The sequence below is a fragment of the Pelodiscus sinensis genome, chromosome 12 (assembly GCF_049634645.1).
Source record: "Pelodiscus sinensis isolate JC-2024 chromosome 12, ASM4963464v1, whole genome shotgun sequence".
In the NCBI taxonomy this organism is placed as follows: Eukaryota; Metazoa; Chordata; order Testudines; family Trionychidae; genus Pelodiscus; species Pelodiscus sinensis.
In genome coordinates, this window is record NC_134722.1 from 47593829 (window position 1) to 47617048 (window position 23220).

The following is a 23220-nucleotide window of genomic DNA, read 5'->3' on the forward strand; positions in this document are numbered from 1 at the left end:
CTCTCTCTCTCTCTCCTCCTCCTGCCTCCTTCCCTCTCTCTCTCAGCTCTCCTCCGCCTCCTGCCTCTCTCTGGGTGCGGCTAGTGTGGCAAAATTTTGCGCAAAAGCAGGGTTCTTGGCCTGCTCCCGTCTACGCAATCTGATGCCAGGCACAATATACCCATAGTGACAGGCCCTGCCCCCAAAAGTTTACACACTAGAGGTACAAAACCACAAATATTCTCTCCCTCTTTGGGATTTCATTCCTGGCACTACGGAGAGGTGGTTACCGCACGCTCCTGGAGCCATTGCTGAGCCAAGCCCGCACGGTTTAGCCAGGGCTGTTCCAGTGCGTAAGAGTCCTAGCGCAGGAGGTGTTCCTAGGAGCCTCCTCTCTGCTGTACCTTTGCCCCTCACAGTTCTGAACACACTTTCCCTTTGCCCATCCCCACTGCTAGCATCCCCTCTGGACTGAAGGGGAACCAGGTAGCAGAAGGGTTTTGGTGGCCTTAGCTGCTTGGATTGCTGTAGATTTCCCCGCTCCAAAGGGATGCCCAACTGGCCGGTAGCTGTCTGGCGTTGCCCCTCCCTTCTGCCCTGTTGGAGCGGGGCTCGTTCTGGGATTTCCCCCAGGGCGGGGGAAAGCCATTCACAACGCTGCATGACAGCGGCCTTACGCATGCGCACGTCTGGCAACCACAGCTGATCGTCCCGTCGCTGCATCGCTAGGCGGCCCCACCCGTCTGCGCTTGTCTCGCGGGACCACAACCGGCCATTGCTCCACTCGAGTGTATCGGCCACGTCTGGGTTCTTGGCCTGCTCACAGCCTTCCTCATGCCGGCGGCTCCCGGCTACGCCTGGCCATCCTGCAGCACAAGGCACGAGGTGTTTGCAATTAACAGCCTTGCTGCCATGGCACCTGCACCGATAACCGGGGGACAGTGTGAAGACTGCTGCCATTGCAGCACTGCTGTGCATGTCAAATCAGGGTGAATGGCGTAGAACCAGGCCGACTTACAGCCCAAAACAGGGCTCCTCCCTATGAGGCACCAAATGCCCTGGCCAGGAAAGAGCCTCACACGCAAATCCCCTCAGACCCTCCAGCATTCCCTGTGCTCCAGCCAGCATCCACCTTACCCAGGGGAGAGGTTATAACCCATCCCCCACCTCCCCTCAGACACCCCAGTGCTCCCTGTGCTCCCCAACCCCCCCTTACACAGGGGAGAGGTTATAACCCATCCCCCACCTCCCCTCAGACACCCCAGCGCTCCCTGTGCTCCCCAACCCCCCCTTACACAGGGGAGAGGTTATAACCCATCCCCCACCTCCGCCCCAGACACCCCAGTGCTCCCTGTGCTCCAGCCAGCATCCACCTTACCCAGGGGAGAGGTTATAACCCATCCCCCACCTCCCCTCAGACACCCCAGTGCTCCCTGTGCCCCCCCAGCCCCACCTTACACACGGGAGAGGTTATAACCCATCCCCCACCTCCGCCCCAGACACCCCAGTGCTCCCTGTGCTCCAGCCAGCATCCACCTTACCCAGGGGAGAGGTTATAACCCATCCCCCACCTCCCCTCAGATACCCCAGCACTCCCTGTGCCCCCCAGCCTCCCTTACACAGGGGAGAGGTTCTAACCCATCCCCCACCTCCCCTCAGGCACCCCAGTGCTCCCTGTGCCCCCCCAGCCCCACCTTACACAGGGGAGAGGTTATAACCCATCCCCCACCTCCCCTCAGACACCCCAGCGCTCCCTGTGCCCCCCAGCCCCACCTTACACAGGGAGAGGTTATAACCCATCTCCCACCTCCACTCACACAACTCAGTGTTCCCTGTGCCCCCCCAGCCCCACCTTACACAGGAGAGAGGTTATAACCCACCTCCCCTCAGACACCCCAGTGTTCCCTATGCCCCACCAGCCCCACCTTACACAGGGGAGAGGTTATAACCCCTCATCAACTCCCAACAGGTTCTCCCAGTCCCAAAGGACCAGCCCCAGCCCCAGGGAAATTTACACCTCCGATCCTACCCAAAGGAGCTCGCTGGACTTGTCCGTTAGCATCTGCCATGGAAAGGGTTATTAACAAAAGACAGAAAAGGCTGAGAGTGAGATTGTTAAGGGAAGCACATTCCATCAATCCCCAAGTTTTGAGGCGGGCTCTGAGCAGAGATGTAACAAGCTGCCAGCTTACAAGTCTCCAGGTACATCCTGTGTTTGGACGGGTCAGCAAATCCTTCCCGGCTCTGTTCTTAGCAGAGCTGCTTCTGGAGTCGAGAGCAGGACTGAAGACAAAGATGGCGGATTCCTCAGGTTCCTTTTATCCCCTGCCCCATGTGGCAGGAAATCCCTTGTTCTCCTGAGCGATGGCACCTCCCAGCCTGGCGCTGATCACATGAGCGAGTGACCTGTCCACGTCCCCTCATGCAAGCAGACCTGGGGTGCCTGCTGGTTGGCAGGTTTCCAGCCGCACCCCTCAGGGTTTCTTGGCAACACCAAAGAGCCGGTATCCCCGCATCCTGGCCAGTCACTGAGGAAGCGCCCCTCCCAAGAGGTGGGCGATGCTGGCTGCTGTCTCCCAGACACAGAACAATTAAAATTCAGAGCCCACATCCATAACGTTCCATCCACAAATCCCACAAGTATGTGAGTGGCACAGACAGAATCAGCAAAGCACGAGCTTTCGTTAGACTCCTCGTTTGGCCACTTCGCAGAGTTTGGGGCAAACACACACCCATGGGTGCAACCAAGACCTGCACTTTCCTATGAAATCCCAGTAACGTGACGGGGGAAATGCATGCACTATGGGATGCTGACGACGGGTACCCAGAAGCATACAAGACTCACCTTTTTCTATTTGCTCCTGATCCTTCGGCTCTTCGAACGCCGCAGGTCTGGTTTCCAGGGGGTATGTCTCCTGGATGGTGCTGAATCTGTGTGGAGTAACTGGCAAATTCTGTCTGTACGTGTATTTCTCTGGCTGTTTCTCTGCAGCACTGAATGCCGCTTGGAGAGTTTGGTCAGTCTCCTGTATGGCGTGACTTAGTTTCCCAGGAAAACTGTCAGCGGGATCTTTGAGGTCACCCCCGTTTTCAAGTGTCTGAAGACAAGATACTTTATCTACAAGGTTATTGCTGGAGAGCGTCACCTGCTGGAATTCATATCTTTTGGCGTTCGCCATGTCCCATTCCTTCACCAGGGAAATTAATTTCTGAATGGGAGTGGCTGAGTTTCTACTTTCGGATTTTTTTGCGAGATTGCCTCTTCCCCCTTTCTTCCTTGGAGGGCTTGCTGAATGGTTACAGTAGCTGGAATTTACCCCCATATCTGTGGACTGATGAGAGCCTTCCGGTTTATTCCTTCGTTTTGTCCCTCTAGTCTGTGAAATCGTCCTGGTGTATTTTTCTTTCTCTCCTCTGCTATCCTGCACGTCTGTTATGTGACTCCAGGCATTAACGCACCAGTTGCTGAAATCCACAGCCGGGTAGGAATGCTCCTAAAAATGGAGTGAAACGCGATTATTTTAATGTTACTCTTTCGGAAGGTACGTTTGGATCATTTGTGCTGCAGCCTGAGAGAAGCAGGACCGGGGTGTGGTCTAATTTGTATTGACATACGTGTGGAGTACCCGCAAGGAGAGTCCGGCCAGAATCCATAAACTTGTGAGGCAGCAGGAGCTGAAAACTGATCAATCCGGAGCACAGCTCCATCTAGCCCTTGCAGGGGCTGCAGGCTGAACCTTGCCCCATGCTAGCAGAGAATAACCACATGGGGCCAAACGCACAGAGACACGTAGGCATTGTGGGTAGATCCACAAGGGAATCTGGCTGCCTAACTGCCACTTCAGGCACAGAAATCTAAAATTTAGAACCTCCGCTCGGCTGCTGTCCAACCACGCAGGCACCTTCCTTCCCTTGGGGCCTCAGTTTCCACTGCTAAAGACTGAACCCTAAACACCTACGTTTCAACTGGTGGGCACGTCCAATGCTGCCTCAGTGCTGACGGCCAGCTCACGCCAAAGGCCCGGTGGAATTCTCCAGCTAGGTGTCCCCCTGCCTTGCTCACATGTAGGGCTTGGTCCAGTCAGCATGCTCAGACCCTGCATAAAACAGCCTGCATAGGGGAGGCAGTGCCGCTCTTATATCCACTGCTGAGACCAATCCCCAGGGAGGTGGGAAAGCCAGGGGGTGGAGCAGGGCCCCGTGTGCGTGTTCTGACCAGCACACAGAGCACTGAGACAGCAAGAGGCCATCCATGAGGCACGCCGGACAGGTCTTCATCAGGCATGTTTACTCCAGAAAAGAAGCACCGATAAATCTGGGACATGATGCTGTCTAGGCACCCTGAGCCCCTACAAACGATGCAAACATGCTGAACAAGAATAATTAACTGCAAATGACTGGGATCTTCTTGCCCCGGTTCCAGAAGGAACCCTTTCACCTTTGTGTAATATTTCAAGAAAATATCTTCTACTGTTTTACCCCAAATCTTTATCTTTTGATTCTCCAAAATCTGTGGTGCAATTCATAGGTGCTGGGAGAAGGGCTGCTACCGCCCCCCTCCGCCCCCCTGCGTGAAGGAATGTCCGTCATACGCCGGGCTGGTTCACTAGTTTTTAGAACCCCCACTACACGCATAGGTCCAGCAGCCCTGGTTCTGTAAAAGCTATGCCGGTAGAATTGGCTCCTTGGGGAGAGTAGATCCTTAGAAATTACTGCCCTTTTGGAATAAAAATATCCTTGTCACGTAGAAAATGTCAGGGCTTTCATTGTTGTTGCCAATTTTGCAATCAGGGTGAAGACAACTGAGCCCAAGCTGCAGCTGGATAATTTAAACGTTCAGGTCTAAACTGTGCTTTAAAACGTATTATTCTGAGGAGAGTCTGGAAAAGAATCTTACTTCTTTTGAGGCTTTGCTGAACTCACGCTCCTTATTCCAAGTCACAATATTTAGTCTTCTAAATGGAAAGGAAGCTTCATCGTAAGATTCATGTTTCTTCATCCACAATCTGCAAAATGAGGATGTGGTGAAGGCCAGGACTTGAACAGGGTTCAAAAAGGAGCTAGATAGATTCATGGAGGTTGGGTCCATCAATGGCTGTTGGGCAGGCTGGGTAGGAATGTGTCCCTGGTCTCTGTTTGTCTGGAAATGGGCGACAGAAGAGGGACCATGTGAGGATTCCCTGTTGTGTTCCCTCCCTCTGGGGCATCTGGCATTGGCCACCGTGGGCAGACAGGATACCGGGTTAGATGGACCTTTGGGCTGATCCAGGCTTGCTGCTCTTACATTCCAGTTTTACTACATTTGCGAACATCTGAATTTACGTCCAGGGACAGTCTAAGGTACCAAGTTGTGTGCACATTTTGATAAATGTTAAATTAGATATTTTAATTATTGGGGAATTATTAGACAAGATAAAGGAGTGGCTGTTATGGGACTGGATGATTTAAGAATTAAAGATGGGCTATATCATTCATGCCATTTGACATGAGTTGTTGAGATGCTGTCAAACTAACTTGATTTTTTTAATAAGATTCCATACTCGGTTGATATAAATAATAGTGTCAATGTAATACACTCAGACTTCTGTAAGCATTTGACTTAATATTACATGACTACAAAACACTACAAAAATACAAAATTCACATGGCACACAGTAAATAATTAAAAACTGGCTAACTGATAGGTCTCAAAATGTAATTGCAAACACAGAATTATCCCTGAGTGAGTCTTGTTCTACTAGGATGCTGCAGGGACTGTGTCCTGGCCCTGTGCCATGTAACATATTTATTAGTAACGTGGAAGAAAACATAAAATCAGCCCTGGAAAATGTTTGCAGACGATACAAAAATTAGGGTAAATAATGGAGAGGGCAGGTCACTGGTTCAGACCAATCTGGATCACTTGGTAAATTGAACTTGAGTAGGTGTTTTATTACGGCTAAATGTATACGTCTGGGAACAAAGAAGATAGGCCAGTTACAGAATGGAGGACTGAAAACAATTGGGAGGGGTAAGCAGGTGGATAATCAACTCAGTGTGAGTTCTCAGTGCGATGCAGTTGCCGAAAAGGAGGATGTGATTCTTGGGTGCATAAACAGGGGAGCTCAAGTAGGAGTAGAGGGGTTATTTTCCCTCTACATTTGGCACTGATGTAACCAGTCTGGAAGACCGCGCTTAGTTCTAGCGTCCACAATTCAAGCAGGTTGTTGCTAGATGTGGAGGGGTTTAGCCAAGAGCCAGGATAGAGGGTTTCAACGCCTGCCGCACAGTGACAGAATGGAGGAGCTCAATCTGTGTCTCTGAACAAAGAAGGTGGAAGGGTGACTTGATAGCAGTGTCCAAATATTTATGGGGGGGAGGGGAATGTTTGGCGCATCAGTCTAGCAGAGAAAGGTATTGTGAGCCAAGGGCTGGGAGGCGAAGTTACACAAATTCTGACTGGAAATGAGGGCTACGTTTTTAAAGTGATTAATCAATAGGACAGTTTACTTATCATGGTGGAGTCTCCGTCCCTGTAAAAACTGAAATCAAGAGCAATTCCAAAACCAACCCGCGCTAGCGCAAAAGGGTTAGTGGGATAAATTGTACTGTCTGTGTTATACAACAGGCCAGGCTCGATGATCCCAGGGGGCCCTGGAATGTATGAGCCTATGAATCTATCGGAAACAGACACACATCCGCTTACCTGTAGCCATCACACTGATAAAGGGCTTCAAAAAGAGAAGGGATCCTGTACTCCTCTGCTTCTTGACAGAATAGAGACCATTCTCTGCAAATTGTAAGGAAATTTCACTGCACCCTAATTCTCTCATCTCCAGTCAGATTATTTTTTCTTTTTCAAATCATCTTCTGCAGTCAGTGATGCAAAGTGCCCATGCAAAATGCACTCTCTCTAGCCTGACTTGGTTTTTAGTTTGATACTGATGCAATGCAATTGTAAGATACCGGGGAAATAGAGGGCAAAACTTTGAAAAGTTTACAAATTTGGTCTTAGTTTCTGGAGGACAGATGGGGTGTCAGTATGGGATCCCAGAGCATGACCGGTGACATCCTGGTGCCACTGGCGTCAAGACAAAGCTCCCTTTGGCTTCAGTTGAACCAGGATTTCATTCCTGATACCCAAAATTAGTGACCTCTTTTGAGAAAAACAGAACAAATGTTGACTCTCTAATGTTGAAAACAATCTCCATGTGAACACTCAGTAGAGCATGATTTATGTGCAGGAGTTATACAGCAAATACGTCTGAAAAACAAAGGAGTCTAAGTAAACCAGAACCTCGTCAATTTGCCCACAGAAAAAAAGAAGTTAAGTGAGGTGACTAAATTATTGGTTACAATTTATTCATTCGGGTTTTCTCTAAATCCTCAACGTCTTATGCTAATTTTTCTGACACTGATGTTGTTGTGTGACTTTGAGAATAAATACTACTGGAACTAAAACTCTTGCTGTAATACTTCAATCCCCATGTAAATCAGAAAACCTACAGGCTGACTACTAGATTAATACTTTTGCTCCCATAGGTATCTGGAATAAGACTAAAAAATGCACAAACTCTCTTTTCTTACTTAAATTCAGATGGTAAAAACAGCTGGCCAAGTCTAAGGAAGTTGAGAACGTGTCGGAATATTTGCCCATCTCCATGGATTAGGAGACTCTGACCATATGTGATCCAATACACTTTTTTGCAGTTTGACAGGAGCTCTGGACACTGGAGAAATAAATAGACATGGTACCTTAGGAGGTCAGAGTTACTATAAGATCTTCCTTCTTCCCTCTGTGTCCCTCCAAATCTCATCTCAAAGCCACTCTCCTGCTAGACATGGGAGGGCTGAATCTGGCTAAATGCAGAGTGAGTTATTGGCACATTATGCGACTTTGCTTGCCGATGGGGTTCATTTATATCAGTGGTGGCCCTGCTTTTAGTCTTACCAATACCGGAACCTGGCTGCGCTCCCTCTCCAGTACTGCCCCAGTGGCTCAGGAGAAGAGCTTGGGATGATCGGGGGGAGAGAGGGCACGAGGGCAGAGAGGGGGTGTGGGTGGAGCAGAAGTGCAGCTGGGGCTGGATTTCGGCTGGGAGCAGTGCGGGGCTAGGTGGCTGTCCCTCCCTAACCTCCACTGTGTGCCCCCTGCACATCCCCCTGAACCCCCAAGAGGGGGCACACTCTCTGGTCTGAAACCACTGCTGTATATCATGAGACGGTCCCTTCCCAGACTAAGCTTATTAGCTCTGCTGTGCAAAAGTGACAGCTTTCATGGGCCCCTGGACAAGTGTGGGAGGCGTGGCTGTGTGCTTCCAGAAGGGGCGGGGCCTTGGGTGGAAGGGGCGGTGCTGGGACAGACAGCTCTCCCCACTGCCTGGAGCACAGCCCCGCTGCCCTCAGAACAGTGCAGAGCAGCACTTCAGCAGTGGTGGCCAGGATCCCTGGGCCCCTTTGAATCACCGGGCCCCGGGGCGAATGCCCCTTGACCCCCCGTCAGTGGGCCTGCTTCTGCAATCTACCCAGACTTCTCGGCGTGCTCCGGCACTCATGGCAGCACAAAAGAGAAATGCTGATTCTCGTCGTTCAGCGCCCCGAGGCCAGTGCGCGGGGGGCGCGTCGCCAGCAAGTGGGCTTCTCTGACTGCAGAACCTCCAGAGACACGCCCGCTCACCCTCGGGCTTTTCATGGCTTTACACACGTGCTCACGGCCGCCTCCACTCCACGGCGCCCCTGCACACGTGCTCAACTCGCGCCTCACGTCAATGGGACGTACGCTGCTGCAGAACCTTGAGCACGTGCTTCTTAGCGTCAGCCTGCTCTGGCAGGGGGCCAATGTTAATTTTGAGGGAAGGAAGCCCCGCCCACTCCGTGCTTTTGGCCGTCAATGTACCTGATGGAAGGAAGAATTCACCGGGTCCCATCTGCCCCAGTCAATTGTGCTTGTGTTGTTGGCCGGGGGCTTATTTCTTCATGGGTCCACACTTGTGTCCTTCCTACAACTTCCAGCCCAGCAATGAAGTGCTGATTGCCCCAGGAGGCCGGGCCAGCCCCATCACACGCTCTACTATCAATTTTTCCCATATGGAAATGTCGGAGGCAGGGGAACACTAAGGCAACACAAGGATACGTATTAACTGTACCTTCAGCAAGGTTTGCAAGTATGTTTCATACCAATGGCTTCCTACATAAATTTTCACAATCTGATGCAGGGAGTAGACTCTGACTTCTGCTGTCCAGTCTGCACCTAAGGGTCAAAATGTCAGTCACCATGGAAGCAATTTTAAATAATAACAAACCGTTGTGGTGGATTTGAGAGGTTCGAGCTATTGATGGGCTATCACAATAGTGTAAGAATACAGGTTGAACTTCTCTAGCCCGGCACTCGGGTCTGGCAACCTCCATGGGCCGGCAAGTTTCCCGTGGTCCCATAAAGTTTGTTTCCAGCCCCCAGTCCTGGCTCTCAGTGTTCTGGGCTGTTATTTAGCTTTACTTTGACCCTAAGTGTCTTCTAAGAGCCCAGCAAGCAGGGACAGTGTTGGGAAAGCGGCTAGAAAATATTGACCTTCCGTGGTTTGGCAAACTCTCTGGTTTGGCGTCAGTCAGGTCCTGAGGGTACCAGGCTAGGGTGCTATAGCAAACACCCATGCTGCAGCCATTAGTCCTCTCTGCTGTGCAGTCCAAAGTCTTGGTCTGTGCCTGTGATTATAAGTCTGGTTCTGTTTGAGCTCACCAGCCTGGTCCATTCACCTGGTCCAACATAGATAAAGCTGGAGGCGCTGTTGAAACTAGACAGTGTCACAGTTCTGGGAGCAGCGGGAAAAGCTGAGGTGTGCTGGAGTCTGATTGAAACTTACGAATGACAGAGATCTTTGACTGGACTTACCTGTGGCTTACGCTCTAGGAACTTCTGGGAGTGCAAAGGAAGTAAAGCTATTCCTCCACCACGGTTCCTTTGTTCCTTCTACCGCTCCCTTTGGAGACACTAGAGCCATTGTCTGTGCTAGCCTCACACACTTCTTGTGCGCAAGGAATGGAGGTAATGCTCTGGGGCCCACTCCAGTCCCGCCCACAGATCTGCGCAAGGCTGAGCACAATGTAGCCTCTAGATTTTATCTGAATGTGTAAGTGACTTTCTGGAAGTGTTTAGACTATAATCCGTGACAGGAATGGTCCATGCGACTGGATACAGGTTCTGCAGTGTTCTGTGGCAATGCTGGCTGGGGGGTTTAAATAGCTAGTCACCAAAATAAACAGGAATCCAATATTTAATTTGAAAAGTGCCTGTACTATTAAAAGAGGTGTGTGCACATGCCGGTATGCATAGCAGTCCCATTCTCCCGGAGGAACACGGACAATGACATGAAAAGATTAGTCATCTCTGGAAAGTGACTATAAAATAAAATGAGTCTGTACAGTACATTTAGCACAATGGGCCCCGGGTGTGAATGTTATAATAGTGGCAATGTATTATTATGATGTTCTTAACTCAATTGTTAGGCCTTTGAGATTGTTACAATTATTTCCCATGTAATTTCTCTAACACCAGCTAGGCACCGCAATGTGTCATGACGACATGAAGATGCATCAGACACAACAGAATTTCTTCATACCAAGCCCTCCTATGGATTTTAATTCCATGAAAAGAATTAGTAAAATTCAATCTTTTGTAGGAACACAGATTTTCTATGGGAGCCCCACTTTGAATATCAAGCCCTTTGTCTGACAATTACAACATACAGTAAACTTCCGATAATCTGGCACCTTTAGGACCCAGGGGGTGCCGGATTATCAAATATGCTGGACTATCAGAAAGGGGGGGCTATGAGGGGTCTGGAGTGGGGTGGGAGGGGATGCCACCCCAGGCCCCTCATAGCCCCTCCTTACGATAGTCCGGCTCTGCCCCAGGCGTCCCTGATTCAGCCGCTGCTGGTCAGTTTCAGCAGCAGCTGAATTGGGGATGCCTGCAATAGAGCAGCTGGGGTGCTGCCGGGTTGGTCCCGCAGCACTGAGGGGCGGCGCTAAGGCACCAACCCAGCAGCACTCCAGCTGCTCTTGGGGACGCCTGGGACAGAGCAGCTGGGGTACTGCCCAGTTGGTCCCATAGCGCTGCCCCTCGGGGCTGCGGGACCAACCCGGCAGCACCCCAGCTCTCTTGGGGACGCCTGGGGCAGAGCAGCTGGAGTGCTGCCGGGTTGGTCCTGCAGCGCCAAAGGACGGCGCTGCGGGACCAACCCGGCAGGACCCCAGCTGCTCTGCCCAGGGCTTCCTGGAATCAGCCGCTGATCTGTTTCAGCAGCGGCTGACTTGGGGACCCCTGGGGCAGAGCAGCTGGGGTCCTGCCAGGTTGGTCCCGCAGCGCCGAGGGGCGGCGCTACGAGACCAACCCTGCAGCACCCCAGCTGCTCTGCCCCAGGCGTCTGGATTCAGCCTGCTCGTGAAACTGACGCTGCTGGTCAGTTTCAGCAGCGGCTGAATCCCAACGCCTGGGGCAAAGCAGCTGGGGTGCTGCCGGGTTGGTCCCGTAGCGCCGCCCCTCGGCGCTGCGGGACCAACCCGGCAGCACCCCAGCTGCTCTGCCCCAGGGGTCCCCCAGTCAGCTGCTGCTGAAACAGATCAGCGGATGATTCCAGGAAGCCCGGGGCACAGCAGCTCTGCCCCGGGCTTCCTGAAATCAGCCGCTGATCTGTTTCAGCAGCAGCTGAATCGGGGACCCCTGGGGCAGAGCAGCTGGGGTCCTGACAGGTTGGTCCCGCAGCGCCGTCCTTTGGCGCTGTGGGACCAACCCGGCAGCACTGCAGCTGCTCTGCCCCAGGAGCAGCTGGGGTGCTGCCGGGTTGGTCCCGCAGCCCCGAGGGACAGCGCTACAAGACCAACCCAGCAGCACCCCAGCTGCTCTGCTCCCAGCTTCCCCAATTCAGCTGCTGGTCAGTTTCAGCAGCAGCTGAATGGGGGAAGCCTGTCCGGCTGCCCCAGAACTTCCGGGTTCCTGATGGTGCCGGACCATCAGGAGTCCGGGAGCATTGGATGCCGGACTAATGGAGTTTTACTGTACCAACCTAACCAGAAAAATGTCTTGTAGCAACTCAATTCACAGAGACTTTCTGAAATGTAAGACTGATTGGCAGATCTTCCTGGAAATACGCCGTATGTTGTGCAGGGCTTTTACTAATTCTGTCTCTTTTTGGGCAGGAGAGGTGACATTTTCAAGCAAGCAGTTCTATTCTAAACATAAATATGAATGCCTCTTTGGAAATAAACGCTGCTGTCGTTCAGTTACTATTAATTTCTTTTACAGATTTTTGCTGCATGATGATACAACTGGTTGGTAACAGTTGCTACTTCTTAATAACTATTGGCTGACACTAGATTTTATGTAAATCTGTTTTTTGATTAATTTGAAACCTACCTTTTTCTCATCACTAGCACTGGATTATTGAGTCTTCATTCTTAATCAGCCAACAGCCGCTCATCGTATTTAAACACAATACAACCACTTAGTGAAAACCCTTTACTTACTGTGCCCCTTCATCTCCGCAGGTATCTTTTGTTTCAGATATGATTTCAAAGCATCTTTCATTGGTTCATATGTGATGTCCCTTTTGTCCAAGTAAGCGCAGAGGTCTTGGATTTCAGATGTATTTTCAGTAAGCGGGAGGCGGCAAGTTCCCAGCCAGTTCCTGTCCATCCAGAGTTAACAGCGAAAGGTCACTAGATCTTTATCTATTTTATTAGTCCAGCTATTTCACATGGTTTATTTTAATGGCTACAGGCCAGGCTATAGTTAAGAACGCTTGGTGGAAAACTTTTCCAGTGATTGATACGTGAGTGCTCACTGGATTGTTTTCATTGAACACTTTTGTATTTCTTCCAGCTTTGACAAAGAACGTTCATTAGCTAGAACCTTCAGATTAGTGCTCCATACCAGGCTTTGAACAGGGCTGCAGTACTAGGCCCTAGCAGACTATGTGCCACCTGAAAAATGTAAACAATACAGGCCTTCCATCTGCCAAGATCTGCCAATGATTGCAATGATTAGAGACAGCTAAACCTGCTTCAAAGCTCTTGAGTTTCTGATCTACTTTTTGGAAGGCATTTCAGTGCCCTATTGGTTCTTCTAAGGGAGCCATTCCCCATGTCTAGTGTAATGATGTCTGCCCTAGCGTCTGACGATGGCTTTTGCCACCATCAGCTGATGTGGAACTTTGAAGTATCTGAGTCAGGCCTAGTCAAATATCTGCCACGGAAACTTCATGTACTGCAGGAAGTAGCAATACTGAAATGGTAAGCGATGCTTCCCCCTTGGCATCCACCCCAAATCAATGCCCTAGCATGGTGCAAAGTCTGAGCCGTGATTTTGAAGAGGTAGGGAATGCTTTTCCAAAGCACCTAACTGGCTTAGGAGAACAATCTCCTTGATTTCAACCTCACTTTTTACAATAGCAGGTTTACGATTTTCAATAACAGCTAAATTCCAACTGGCATAATTACACTGTTCACTGTGAAAAATCTCTATTGGTTAGAGGTGCACAGTATGCGTACTGAAGGATGAATATTGTTCTCAGCACTCAACCCTTCCATTCTGAAGCTGTGCCACTATTCAAGACCAACTAAGAAGGCTTACTGTATATTCTACTAGCACAGAACACAGGCATTCAGGATCACTTTGTGACAAAGCAGAATTTAGCATCTACATTATAGTTATAATCAGGGCTCGCCAAGCAGCAGCGAGCCCCGCTCGCCAGCTGCGCGGTTTCGCGCCGTTCTGCGCATGCGCAGATCGCTCTGTGCCGGCTCTTCCAGGTCGTAATCTAAACATAATCTACGGGCAAGTAGATTACATTATTTGTCGAGCCCTGGTTATAATATTTCATTGTAGTAATACAGCTGAATGTTAACAGTAGGGCTACTGCTACACAGCGGCGTTATTTCAGAATAATTGACATCATTCCGAAATAACAAAGAGCGTGTCTACACTGCAATCTGTTATTTCGAAATAACGGTGAGCTGGAGGGTTTCTTACTCCAACTCCTGTAACCCTCACTTCATGAGGAGCAAGGGAAGTCAGAGGAAGAGTGTTCTTCCTTCCACTTCCTGCTGTGTGGACAGCACTAAAAGTCAAGTTAAGCTGTTTCGATTTCAGCTACGCAATTAACGTAGCTGAAGTTGCATAGCTTAATTCAACTTTAGCCCTGCTGTGTAAACACACCTAGGAAAATAAGCTCAAATTTCCTTCTTGATGTAACAGGCCATTCTATGTACTTCTTCTTGTGATCATTCAGCCAGGTTCATTGAATCAAATACATAAAATGCCATGAGTCAAACTTGTGCTCAATGTGAACCAACTGAAGCACCCTGTAAAATATCTGAACAACATCAGTTACTGTTAATAACCGTCCTGTGTTCGCGCAGTTGACTGTGCAGAACCCCATGGTAGGAGATTAGCCAGTGGGAACAATCATCGGCAGAGTGAAAACTAAGTAGTGAGAGACGGAAGGGCTGCTCTTCTACAGTCAGTATGCAATGTGGCCACCTACCTGACATGTTGAAAGAGGACTCCATTCCCAGAGATGTACAGCTGGGTCCTATCTAAAGTGCTTTCTATATGGAGCTGTCCAAGTGCTGAATCGGGGTATTTCACTAAGACACCAAGAGCCATGACATACAAAGGGGGTCTCGCAGGACTGTCCAGCATTTTGTTTACTACACCCTTAATCGAATTGTCAAGGTTGGAGGTCAGCAGAGAGCAATTTCCTACAAGAAAGGGAAATACATAAATGGATCAAGGCAGTGTTCTAGCAAGAAAAAGATTATGAATTACAGCAACACCTGCCATCTCTCTCAGCGCTCTTACTATCTCTCGAGAAATCCTCTGAGTTCAAATATTAACGTAATGCATTTTTCTGTCCATAAGAAATGAATGTGAAAAACCTGGCCGATATTTCAGCATAACTACAAGGTGTACTGCGCATTCAAGATGCTTCCAGAACTCTTACGTGGCAGGTGACTAAGAAGTCACAGGCCCGCTCTTAAACAAGCCAACGAAACCTTTGCTATATCAGAATTAACTATAAATGCAAGTACTGCCATGAAAAGGAACATGCCTTCTGAGTGGGAGCATGCCTTTAATCTTCATGAAAGGAAGATATGTCTTTATGGTGTCTCAGGAATAAGAGAGGGTGGTTCGTTATCCTGATGGGAATACAGTAGATCACATATTCCTTTGATAAACTATATGCATCTGTTTCTACTGCATGCTGCTGTGAGTGACTCAGCAGACTGCATGGTCCCTAATCATTGCCCTGTACACTCTCAAATGTAAGCCCAATTCTTTGCAAATTCCTGTACCATAAACATTCTTTTGACACGTTGATACCAAAACAGTAAAATTTCTGGCTCAGAAATTACAAGCTAAGATTCTAGGTATGTACCCTGGTGGCTAGATCACACTAAAACCTACGCCACCACATCTTTACGATTAGTGCTACTAGCTAGATTAATGCTAACGTGTAGCGGAATACAGTGGGGTTCCACGCATAGGGCTAGGTAGAATAAGTAAAAGTGGGAGAAGATAATTTAGAGGCCACTGGTAGTGGAAAGACACGAGGGAGCAACAAAAGACACAGTAAGAGTTAAGATCCAAGTTGCAGGCCAGGGCAAAATTGTTCAGGGCCTTACAGGTGTGAGCAAGAAGTTTAAATAGAATTTCATGGTGACGCTGAGCTCCATTAATGAGTGCCCATGTTGTTTCAGGCCAATCCCACAAGCCAAATACACAGGAAAGGGTTGGAACTTGACTTCAGTTACAAGTCTGATTCCTATCAGCGAAGAACGAACGAAGACATTGGCTGGCTAACACACTCCCTTCCACATCCTGATGACTTAACCAACCAACCAACCAATCGGTACTTAGAGAGGTGCCAATTATTCTTTCCAGCCTCTTGTAACTTCAACAATCTAATTCACTATTTTTTCTCTTCCCCCCTCCCTACCTTCCCTTATTTATTCTTGGATCTGGACTTTTAATACTCCACTCATCTGAAGAAGTGGGCTGTGCTCACAAAAGCTCATGATACTATCTACGGCTGTGTCTACACTGGGCCACTGATTCCGGAAAAGCAGGCGCTTTTCCGGAATAAGCTACGAGCTGTCTACACTGGCCACTTGCTTTTCCGGAAAAGCAACAACGATCTACTGTACAAAATCAGCCGCTATTCCGGAAAAACTGTTCTGCTCCCGCTCGGGCATAAGTCCTTATTCCAGAACACTGTTCCGGAAAAGGGCCAGTGTAGACAGCCCAGTAATCTTTTCCGGAAAAAAGCCCCGATCGCGAAAATGACGCTCGGGGCTCTTTTCCGGAAAAGCGCGTCTATATTGGCCACAGACGCTTTTCCGGAAAAAGGGCTTTTCCGGAGAAGCAGCCTGCCAATGTAGACGCTCCTTTTCTGGAAAAACTGAAAACGGAATAGTATTCCGTTTTAAGCATTTCCGGAAAAAGGTGCCAGTGTAGACGTAGCCTACATGTTTTGTGAGTCTTTAAGGTGCTGCTAGACCAGTGGCTCCCAACCTGTGGTCCATGGGACGTTTTAAATGTTTGTATCAGTCTCATTACAATAGGCCCGATCCTTTCCTTTCCTCCACAGGGTCTGTGAAATGTTAATACATTAAAAAGGGGTCTGTAAGCTCAAAAAGGGAACCCCTCTGCTAGACTATTCATTGTTTTTTAAGTTTTTCCAGCTATAGACTAACTCGGCTCCCCTCTGAAGCTTTGAGGATTCAGAGAGAGACATGATGCTGTCTGATCAAAGGGAAAGAAAGAAGACATGATTTATCTTCTAATTCTGCATCTGAAAAGACCATCCCATACGGATTTTTGTCTCCAGACACTGTTATGTCAAAACTGCCTTAGCCCAAGGATTTTTGAGCCCATTAATGTTGAGTTTCAATATGCGTTGGGATACCAAGGGAGTTCCAGAAGACTAGACGAAAGTTAATGTGCCAATATTTAAAAGGGGAAAAACGCAATGATCAGATTAATTTTAAGGCTTTCAGTCTCACATTGACCCCAGGCAGGCAAGATAGTGGAGCATCTGAGACAGGACTTGATTCATGAAGAATTTAAAAAGGGTAATACACTTAACGGCAATCAACATGGGCTTATGGAAAATAGATCTTATCAGACAACCTTTGATGAGACTACAAGTTTGGTTGATAAAGGTAATAGTGCTGATGTAATATACTTAAACCTCCATAATACTTGGCACTGCATGACAATTTAACTGAAAACTGGAACACTATAAAATTAGCGTGACACATGTTAAAAGGATTAAAAGCTAGCTAAGCGATAGGTCTCAACAAGTAATTTTCAATGGGGAATCATCAATGTGGAGGGGGGGGGGAGTGTTTCTAGTAGAGTCCTGTACAGTTTGGGTCATGGCCTATGCTAGTTAACATTTTTTAATGATGTGTAAGAAAGCATAGTACCAGCGCGAATACAATTTCCAGATGGCAAACATTGGGGAAGTGATAAATAATGAAGCGGATGGGTCACTGATACAGCACAATCTGGACGAGTAAACTGGCCTCAAGCAATATGGATTTTAATATGGCAAATATAACGTATACATCTAGGAACAAAGAACACAGGCCATTTTGGGACTGTCTTGGGAAGTAGAGATTGAAAAAGATTTGGCAGTGGCAGGAATGGCTAATCAGCTGACCAGGTCCCCCATGTGGTACTGAGGCTAAAAGAGTTAATGAGGTCCTTCGATGCGAGAAGAGGGGATCTTGAGTAGAACTACAGAGATTCTGTTACTTCTGTTTGGCTCTGGTGCGGCCACCTCTGAACTCCTGCCTCCAGTTCTGGGGTCCACACCTCAAAAAGGATGTTTATAACTTTGGAGAGGGCTCAGAGACGAGCCAGGAGAATGATCATCGGGTTGGAAAACATGCCTTGTGGTCAGAAACTCAGGGGTGCCATCTATTTAGCTCAACAACTAGAAAAGGAGTGACTTGATGACAGTCGATAAGTATCCCCAGGAAGAACAAAGATTTCATAACAGGCTCTGAACTCTAGCAGAAAATGTCCAACATGATCGAATGGCTGGCAGCTGAAGCTAGACAAATTCAGACGGGGAGAAAGGCGTAAATTGTTAAGAGCCAGAGTAAGTAACCACTGGAACAACTTATCAAAGCCATGGTGAATTCTCCATTCCAGGCAACATTTCAATCCAGATGGGATTTAAAAAGGATGCTCGAGGTGAAAAGGAATTGTTTGGGATACGTTCTAGGGCCTGCATTATACAGGAGGTCGGACAGATGACCACAGTGCTCCCTTCTGGCCTTGGAATCTATGTATTGATGACTCACCTCAATATTCAAACCCCTTGGCTCAGAAGGGAAGGGAATGAGAGAAACGCTGAAAAGAAGGTAAAACAGTTATGCAGTCCAAATTACCCCTGTAAATCTTCACTGCATCGATCAGCTTTGGAATTCCCAAAGTAACCACTTCTGCCTCCAAAGCATCCATGTTGGAGAAATTATCAGGCAACAAAATCTTCTCTGAGCGAAGAAAGTTAACTGGAAAAATAAAACCAAAAAGCAGGGTTACGTTTGTTGTTTCCCTGGGCAGTGTTTAATCCAGCAAAAACAATAGTCTGTTGCCCCCCCCCCCCCCGAACTAATATATTAATTTGTTATTTTATAGTCTAGAAGTAAACAAGCAGGCTGCATCTAGACTGGCATGATTTTGCGCAAATACTTTTACCGGAAAAGTTTTTCCGTTAAAAGTACTTGCGCAAGAGAGCGTCTACACTGGCATGGATGCTTTTGTTCAAAAGCACATATTTTGTGCAAAAGCATCCATGCCAGTGTAGACGCTTTCTTGCGCAAGAAAGCTCCGATGGCCATTTTAGCCATCGGTCTTTCTTGTGCAAGAAATTAACGTTGCTGTCTACACTGGCCCTCTTGCGCAAGAAGACTTGTGCAAGAGGGCTTATCCCTGAGCGGGAGCATCAGAGTATTTGCGCAAGAAGCACTGATTTTGTACAGTACAAGGTCAGTGTTCTTGCACAAATACTCGCGGCCAGTGTAGACAGGCAGCAAGATTTTGCGCAAAAGTGGCTGCAAAAGATGCAGCCGGAGATTCTTGGCCTTGGAAATTAAACACCTGAACACAAATATAATCCTAGTCCTTTCTGAAAAAGATCAAACTGTAAACCCAAAGGTCCTTTAGTTTAAATCACTGCAAAATGACAGGTAGCACAGCCTGCAAGAATCAGCTTGGGTTTATTTGCGGCACCATCCCGAATGAGTCAAGTGGGGGCTTCCCAGCAAGCCAAAGTCCCTTCTGAAGCGCATTGCAACAGCGGGTTTACAGGTGAAGTCTGGTGTCAGCAGGTCCTTCAAAAGCACCAGGGCAAAAAGGTGGTGATATCGGAGCTACATGGGCACGAAACATTCCAGGGAGGAGCTGAGAGTTCCTGCCACACTTCAAATGGGTACAAATGCCCAAAAGCTTGGTGGGAGGGACATGCAAGTAGAGGCAAGCGTAGCCACCAGCCCTGCACAGGGCGGGGAGGGTGGCAGGGCTGGAGTGAACAGCAACATAAGCCCCTGCTTTCTATGGGGGCAGACTGGGCTTGCTTGAGCAATGATGCCAACTCCAGCCACGCAAAGGGGGGGAGGCAGGGGCGGTTCAAGCAAAGAGCGAGCCCCAGCCTCACGCAGGCAGCCAGTCAGGCTCCGGTGAGCAGCGATGCCACGCCATGTGGGGAGGCAGGCGTGGGCAAGCAGCTAAGGCCAGCCCAGCATGGGTGGTGGGGGAGGCTCGGGCTAGCCCCACTTGGTGCCCCGTTTTCCCTTTGGGAACTGTGATCCCCCTACGTGAGACACCAGAATGAAACGGACGCCGTAGAGACGGGCTAGAGTACAACGTGCCAGGCGCTCTCCGAACAGCCAAGAAGGCAGTTTACCTATGAAACGGAACTCACTGCATTCGCATTCTATCAGCGCGGCCTTCTCCAGGAGCCACAGCAAATTATCGTCGTTAACGAGGGCAGGGTACTGTCCCACCAAGTCCAGCGGCAGAAAGCAGTAGTGCACCTCCTCGTCTGTGTCGAGCAGCGGGGTATCCATCAGCCCCAAGGGCGCTCTCTCGTGTAACCCTGCGGGGGAACCAGAGGCTATCAATCCCCAAACAAGGAAAAGTGCAGTCGTGGACTTGCGTCCATTGGTGGAAAGTCCAAATGTCTCCTCTCTGAAGGCAAAATGGCACATGCCAAAGATTAATGGTGGGAAACAGAATATATAGTTGTTAATGGGGAATTATCGGGGGGGGGGGTTGAAAATGTGGGGGATCCTTTTATGTACAACATATTCATTCTGTTTGATACTGGGGAGGCTCTTTTGCCAAATTGCGAACTCCAGTTTGACTGTGGGACTGGCTTGCTGTCTCTCGTCTTTTTAGCTTCATTTTGGGATGAAGTTCAAAAGGGTGGTGGTTTGGAGTTAACAAAGGTGGGTCGTTAAACTGTGATTGTCTTGATGGATTGTCTTCTACTTTAAGGAAACCAGCCATTTGATCACGTTGGACCATGTTCTGCAAGGAAACCCCCTTGGGGCAAAGACGACAGCCAACATCCACACTAGTACTTTTCTCACTACAATTTTTGATGGCCAGGGATGTGAAGAAAAAAGTCCACCACTCCCCTCAGCAACTAAGTTTCCCTGATAAAAGTGCTGGCCTGGACAGTGTTAAGTCAGCAGGAGCGCCTCTCCTGTCACCACAGCTACCACTGCTCATTGGGGGTGGTTAATTAAGCGGGCAGGAGAGCTCTCTCCTGTATAGGGCAGCTCCGTGGGAGATCCTGCAGCCACGTAGCGGTAGTTGCACCACTGAGCTGCCGGAAGGTCCGTAGCGTGGACATAGCTTAGGGAACCCAATCCAGCCTGCTAGGCTGCTAACTAAGCAATGGATCACCTAGCATGGAGACTTGGATCACCTGACAGAGGCAAGAAGCTGTTATAAAAGGGAGGTTAAATCAGGAGTCGCTGGCAATTTTGGAGAGAGGGATAAGAGACCAGCGAGTCGTAATGCTCCAAAGGAAAAGCCAGTGGAGGAGAGCAGGGGGAGGGGGAAAATCCCGGACTCCTTAGAAGACGCTGACTCATAGCCAAAGACACTCTAGACCAGGCATGTCACGCTGGAAGCCTACTGAGGGCCGCACAAACACACCTGATAGCTTTCAGGGCCACCAAAGAAAATGTACTTCTATCGGAAAGTCAAAATTATTATTGTAGATTATGTTCTAGGTATATTTTATAATATTTCAGGTCCTGTTTTAATAGAATACAATAATTTGATGTGTAAAACTGTCATTTGCCCCTATAAAATAATTTTTAATTTAAATATAAATGTAAGGTACTTTTTATTTTTGTATCTGACATAGAACTTGTTTTGTTGAACTAAAAACAAGTATAGACCGTGGTTAATCAAATAGAACAGGCTTCTGTGAAAATGTCAGATACTTTGTAAGTCTGAGATTTTGCATAAACATATAATATTCATGCAATTGGAAAAAATTGACATATTTATTGATATAAAATGAATATACATTTTGTGATTTGATTTGGGAATTAATAAATAAAAAACAAAATGTTAACAAAATATCCCCCTGCTCTCCCCCAGAGCCAGGCACCCCCCAGCCTCCCCTTACCCAATGCCTCCTCCCTCCCCCAGAGCCAGGCACCCCCCAGCCTCCCCTTACCCAATGCCTCCTCCCTCCCCCAGAGCCATGCACCCTCCAACCCCCCCAACCTAATGCCTCCTCCCTCCCCCAGAGCCAGGCACCCCCCACCCTAATGCCTCCTCCCTCCCCCAGAGCCAGGCACCCCCCAGCCTCCCCTTACCCAATGCCTCCTCCCTCCCCCAGAGCCAGGCACCCCCCCAACCTAATGCCTCCTCCCTCCCCCAGAGCCAGGCACCCCCCACCCTAATGCCTCCTCCCTCCCCCAGAGCCAGGCACCCCCCAACCCCCCCAACCTAATGTCTCCTCCCTCCCCCAGAGCCAGGCACCCCCCAACCCCCCCAACCTAATGCCTCCTCCCTCCCCCAGAGCCAGGCACCCTCCATCCCCCCCTAACCTAATGCCTCCTCCCTCCCCCCGAGCCAGGCACCCTCCATCCCCCCCTAACCTAATGCCTCCTCCCTCCCGCAGAGCCATGAACCCCCCAACCTCCCCTAACCTAATGCCTCCTCCCTCCCCCAGAGGCAGGCACTCCCAGCCCCCGCAACCTAATGCCTCCTCCCTCCCCCAGAGCCAGGCACTCACAGCCCCACCAACCACATGCTCTGAGCGGCCAGTGGGAGCACTTTATTCTTTTATAACAATGTAGTGTCGGCCCGCAAAAAATGTCAAGTGGTCCTCACGTGGCCCTCCAGAGACCTGTTTGACATGCCTGCTCTAGACGCTTTGCTTACCAGCACTTCCACAGATACCGGTGATTGCTGCTCCCATTGGCCACAGACTGCCATTCCCAGCCAATGGGAGCTGCTGGAAGCGGTACATCGGCTAACCTTTTGCATCCTTGCTGAGTAATTTACTGTATTAGAGACAGTCCCAGAGAGGAGCACTGGGGCATTTACCGGTAAATGCTGGGCTCTTCATAGGAAACTCGGAGGGTTTGCTGATGCATTTTTGCGTTCTCCAGTAGTTCATGGATGCTCGTTCAGCTATTGGAATATCTGCAGGGCGCACCCGCAGATTATGTTTCCCTTCCTTCAGATTGTCTAAAGTCTGTTACGACATAGAAAGGTTAGTAGCTCTTAATTCACATGAAGACTTCCAAACATACAAGACAACCCCAGGTGCTAGTCTAATGCGTGGCAAACAGCCCTTTGCCGCCATAAAAGACACCACCGAATAGTGCACAATAAGCAGGCAATAGCTTCTACAGGTGCGACAGAGGCAAACTTAGAAGGGTGTGCAGAAATAAGGATGGCCAATGGATTTTTGCAGGAATGTGTAATCTAATGAAAGCTTTCATATGTTCCAAAAAGCATATTTCACCTTCTTGGGGTCTCCAATATTTTGGAAGGGAGAGACAACTAAAGGCTTTTAGGACATTTTGATTTTTACCTTCAGTGTTGCGAAGTTTGGCCCTTCCCCCAAAGGGACTGAACAGAGGCACAGAGGATAGAGGGGGGTCTAGAGAAGAGCATGCAACATTAGGAACAGCCAGCCCAACATACAGGCTTGC

General features: G+C 49.0%; 1 protein-coding gene across 9 annotated transcripts in view; it reads right to left on the bottom strand.

The window, feature by feature from the left end:
- Positions 1-23220, bottom strand: part of KCTD19 (potassium channel tetramerization domain containing 19) — a 41478-nt gene that overhangs the window by 5646 nt on the left and 12612 nt on the right. For 7 of the 9 annotated variants that reach the window (XM_025181481.2, XM_025181479.2, XM_025181477.2 and 4 more), the window contains 11 exons: positions 22607-22757; positions 19935-20126; positions 18418-18540; positions 14499-14715; positions 12481-12641; positions 9105-9208; positions 7546-7688; positions 6665-6748; positions 4877-4985; positions 2825-3473; positions 657-845 (listed from right to left, as the gene is read on the bottom strand). In XM_025181481.2, coding sequence (XP_025037266.2) covers positions 657-845; positions 2825-3473; positions 4877-4985; positions 6665-6748; positions 7546-7688; positions 9105-9208; positions 12481-12641; positions 14499-14715; positions 18418-18540; positions 19935-20126; positions 22607-22757 — 2122 coding nt within the window. The remainder of the gene's footprint in view (positions 1-656; positions 846-2824; positions 3474-4876; positions 4986-6664; positions 6749-7545; positions 7689-9104; positions 9209-12480; positions 12642-14498; positions 14716-18417; positions 18541-19934; positions 20127-22606; positions 22758-23220) is intronic. The other 2 variants (XM_025181478.2, XM_075940580.1) reach the window with 2 other exon arrangements.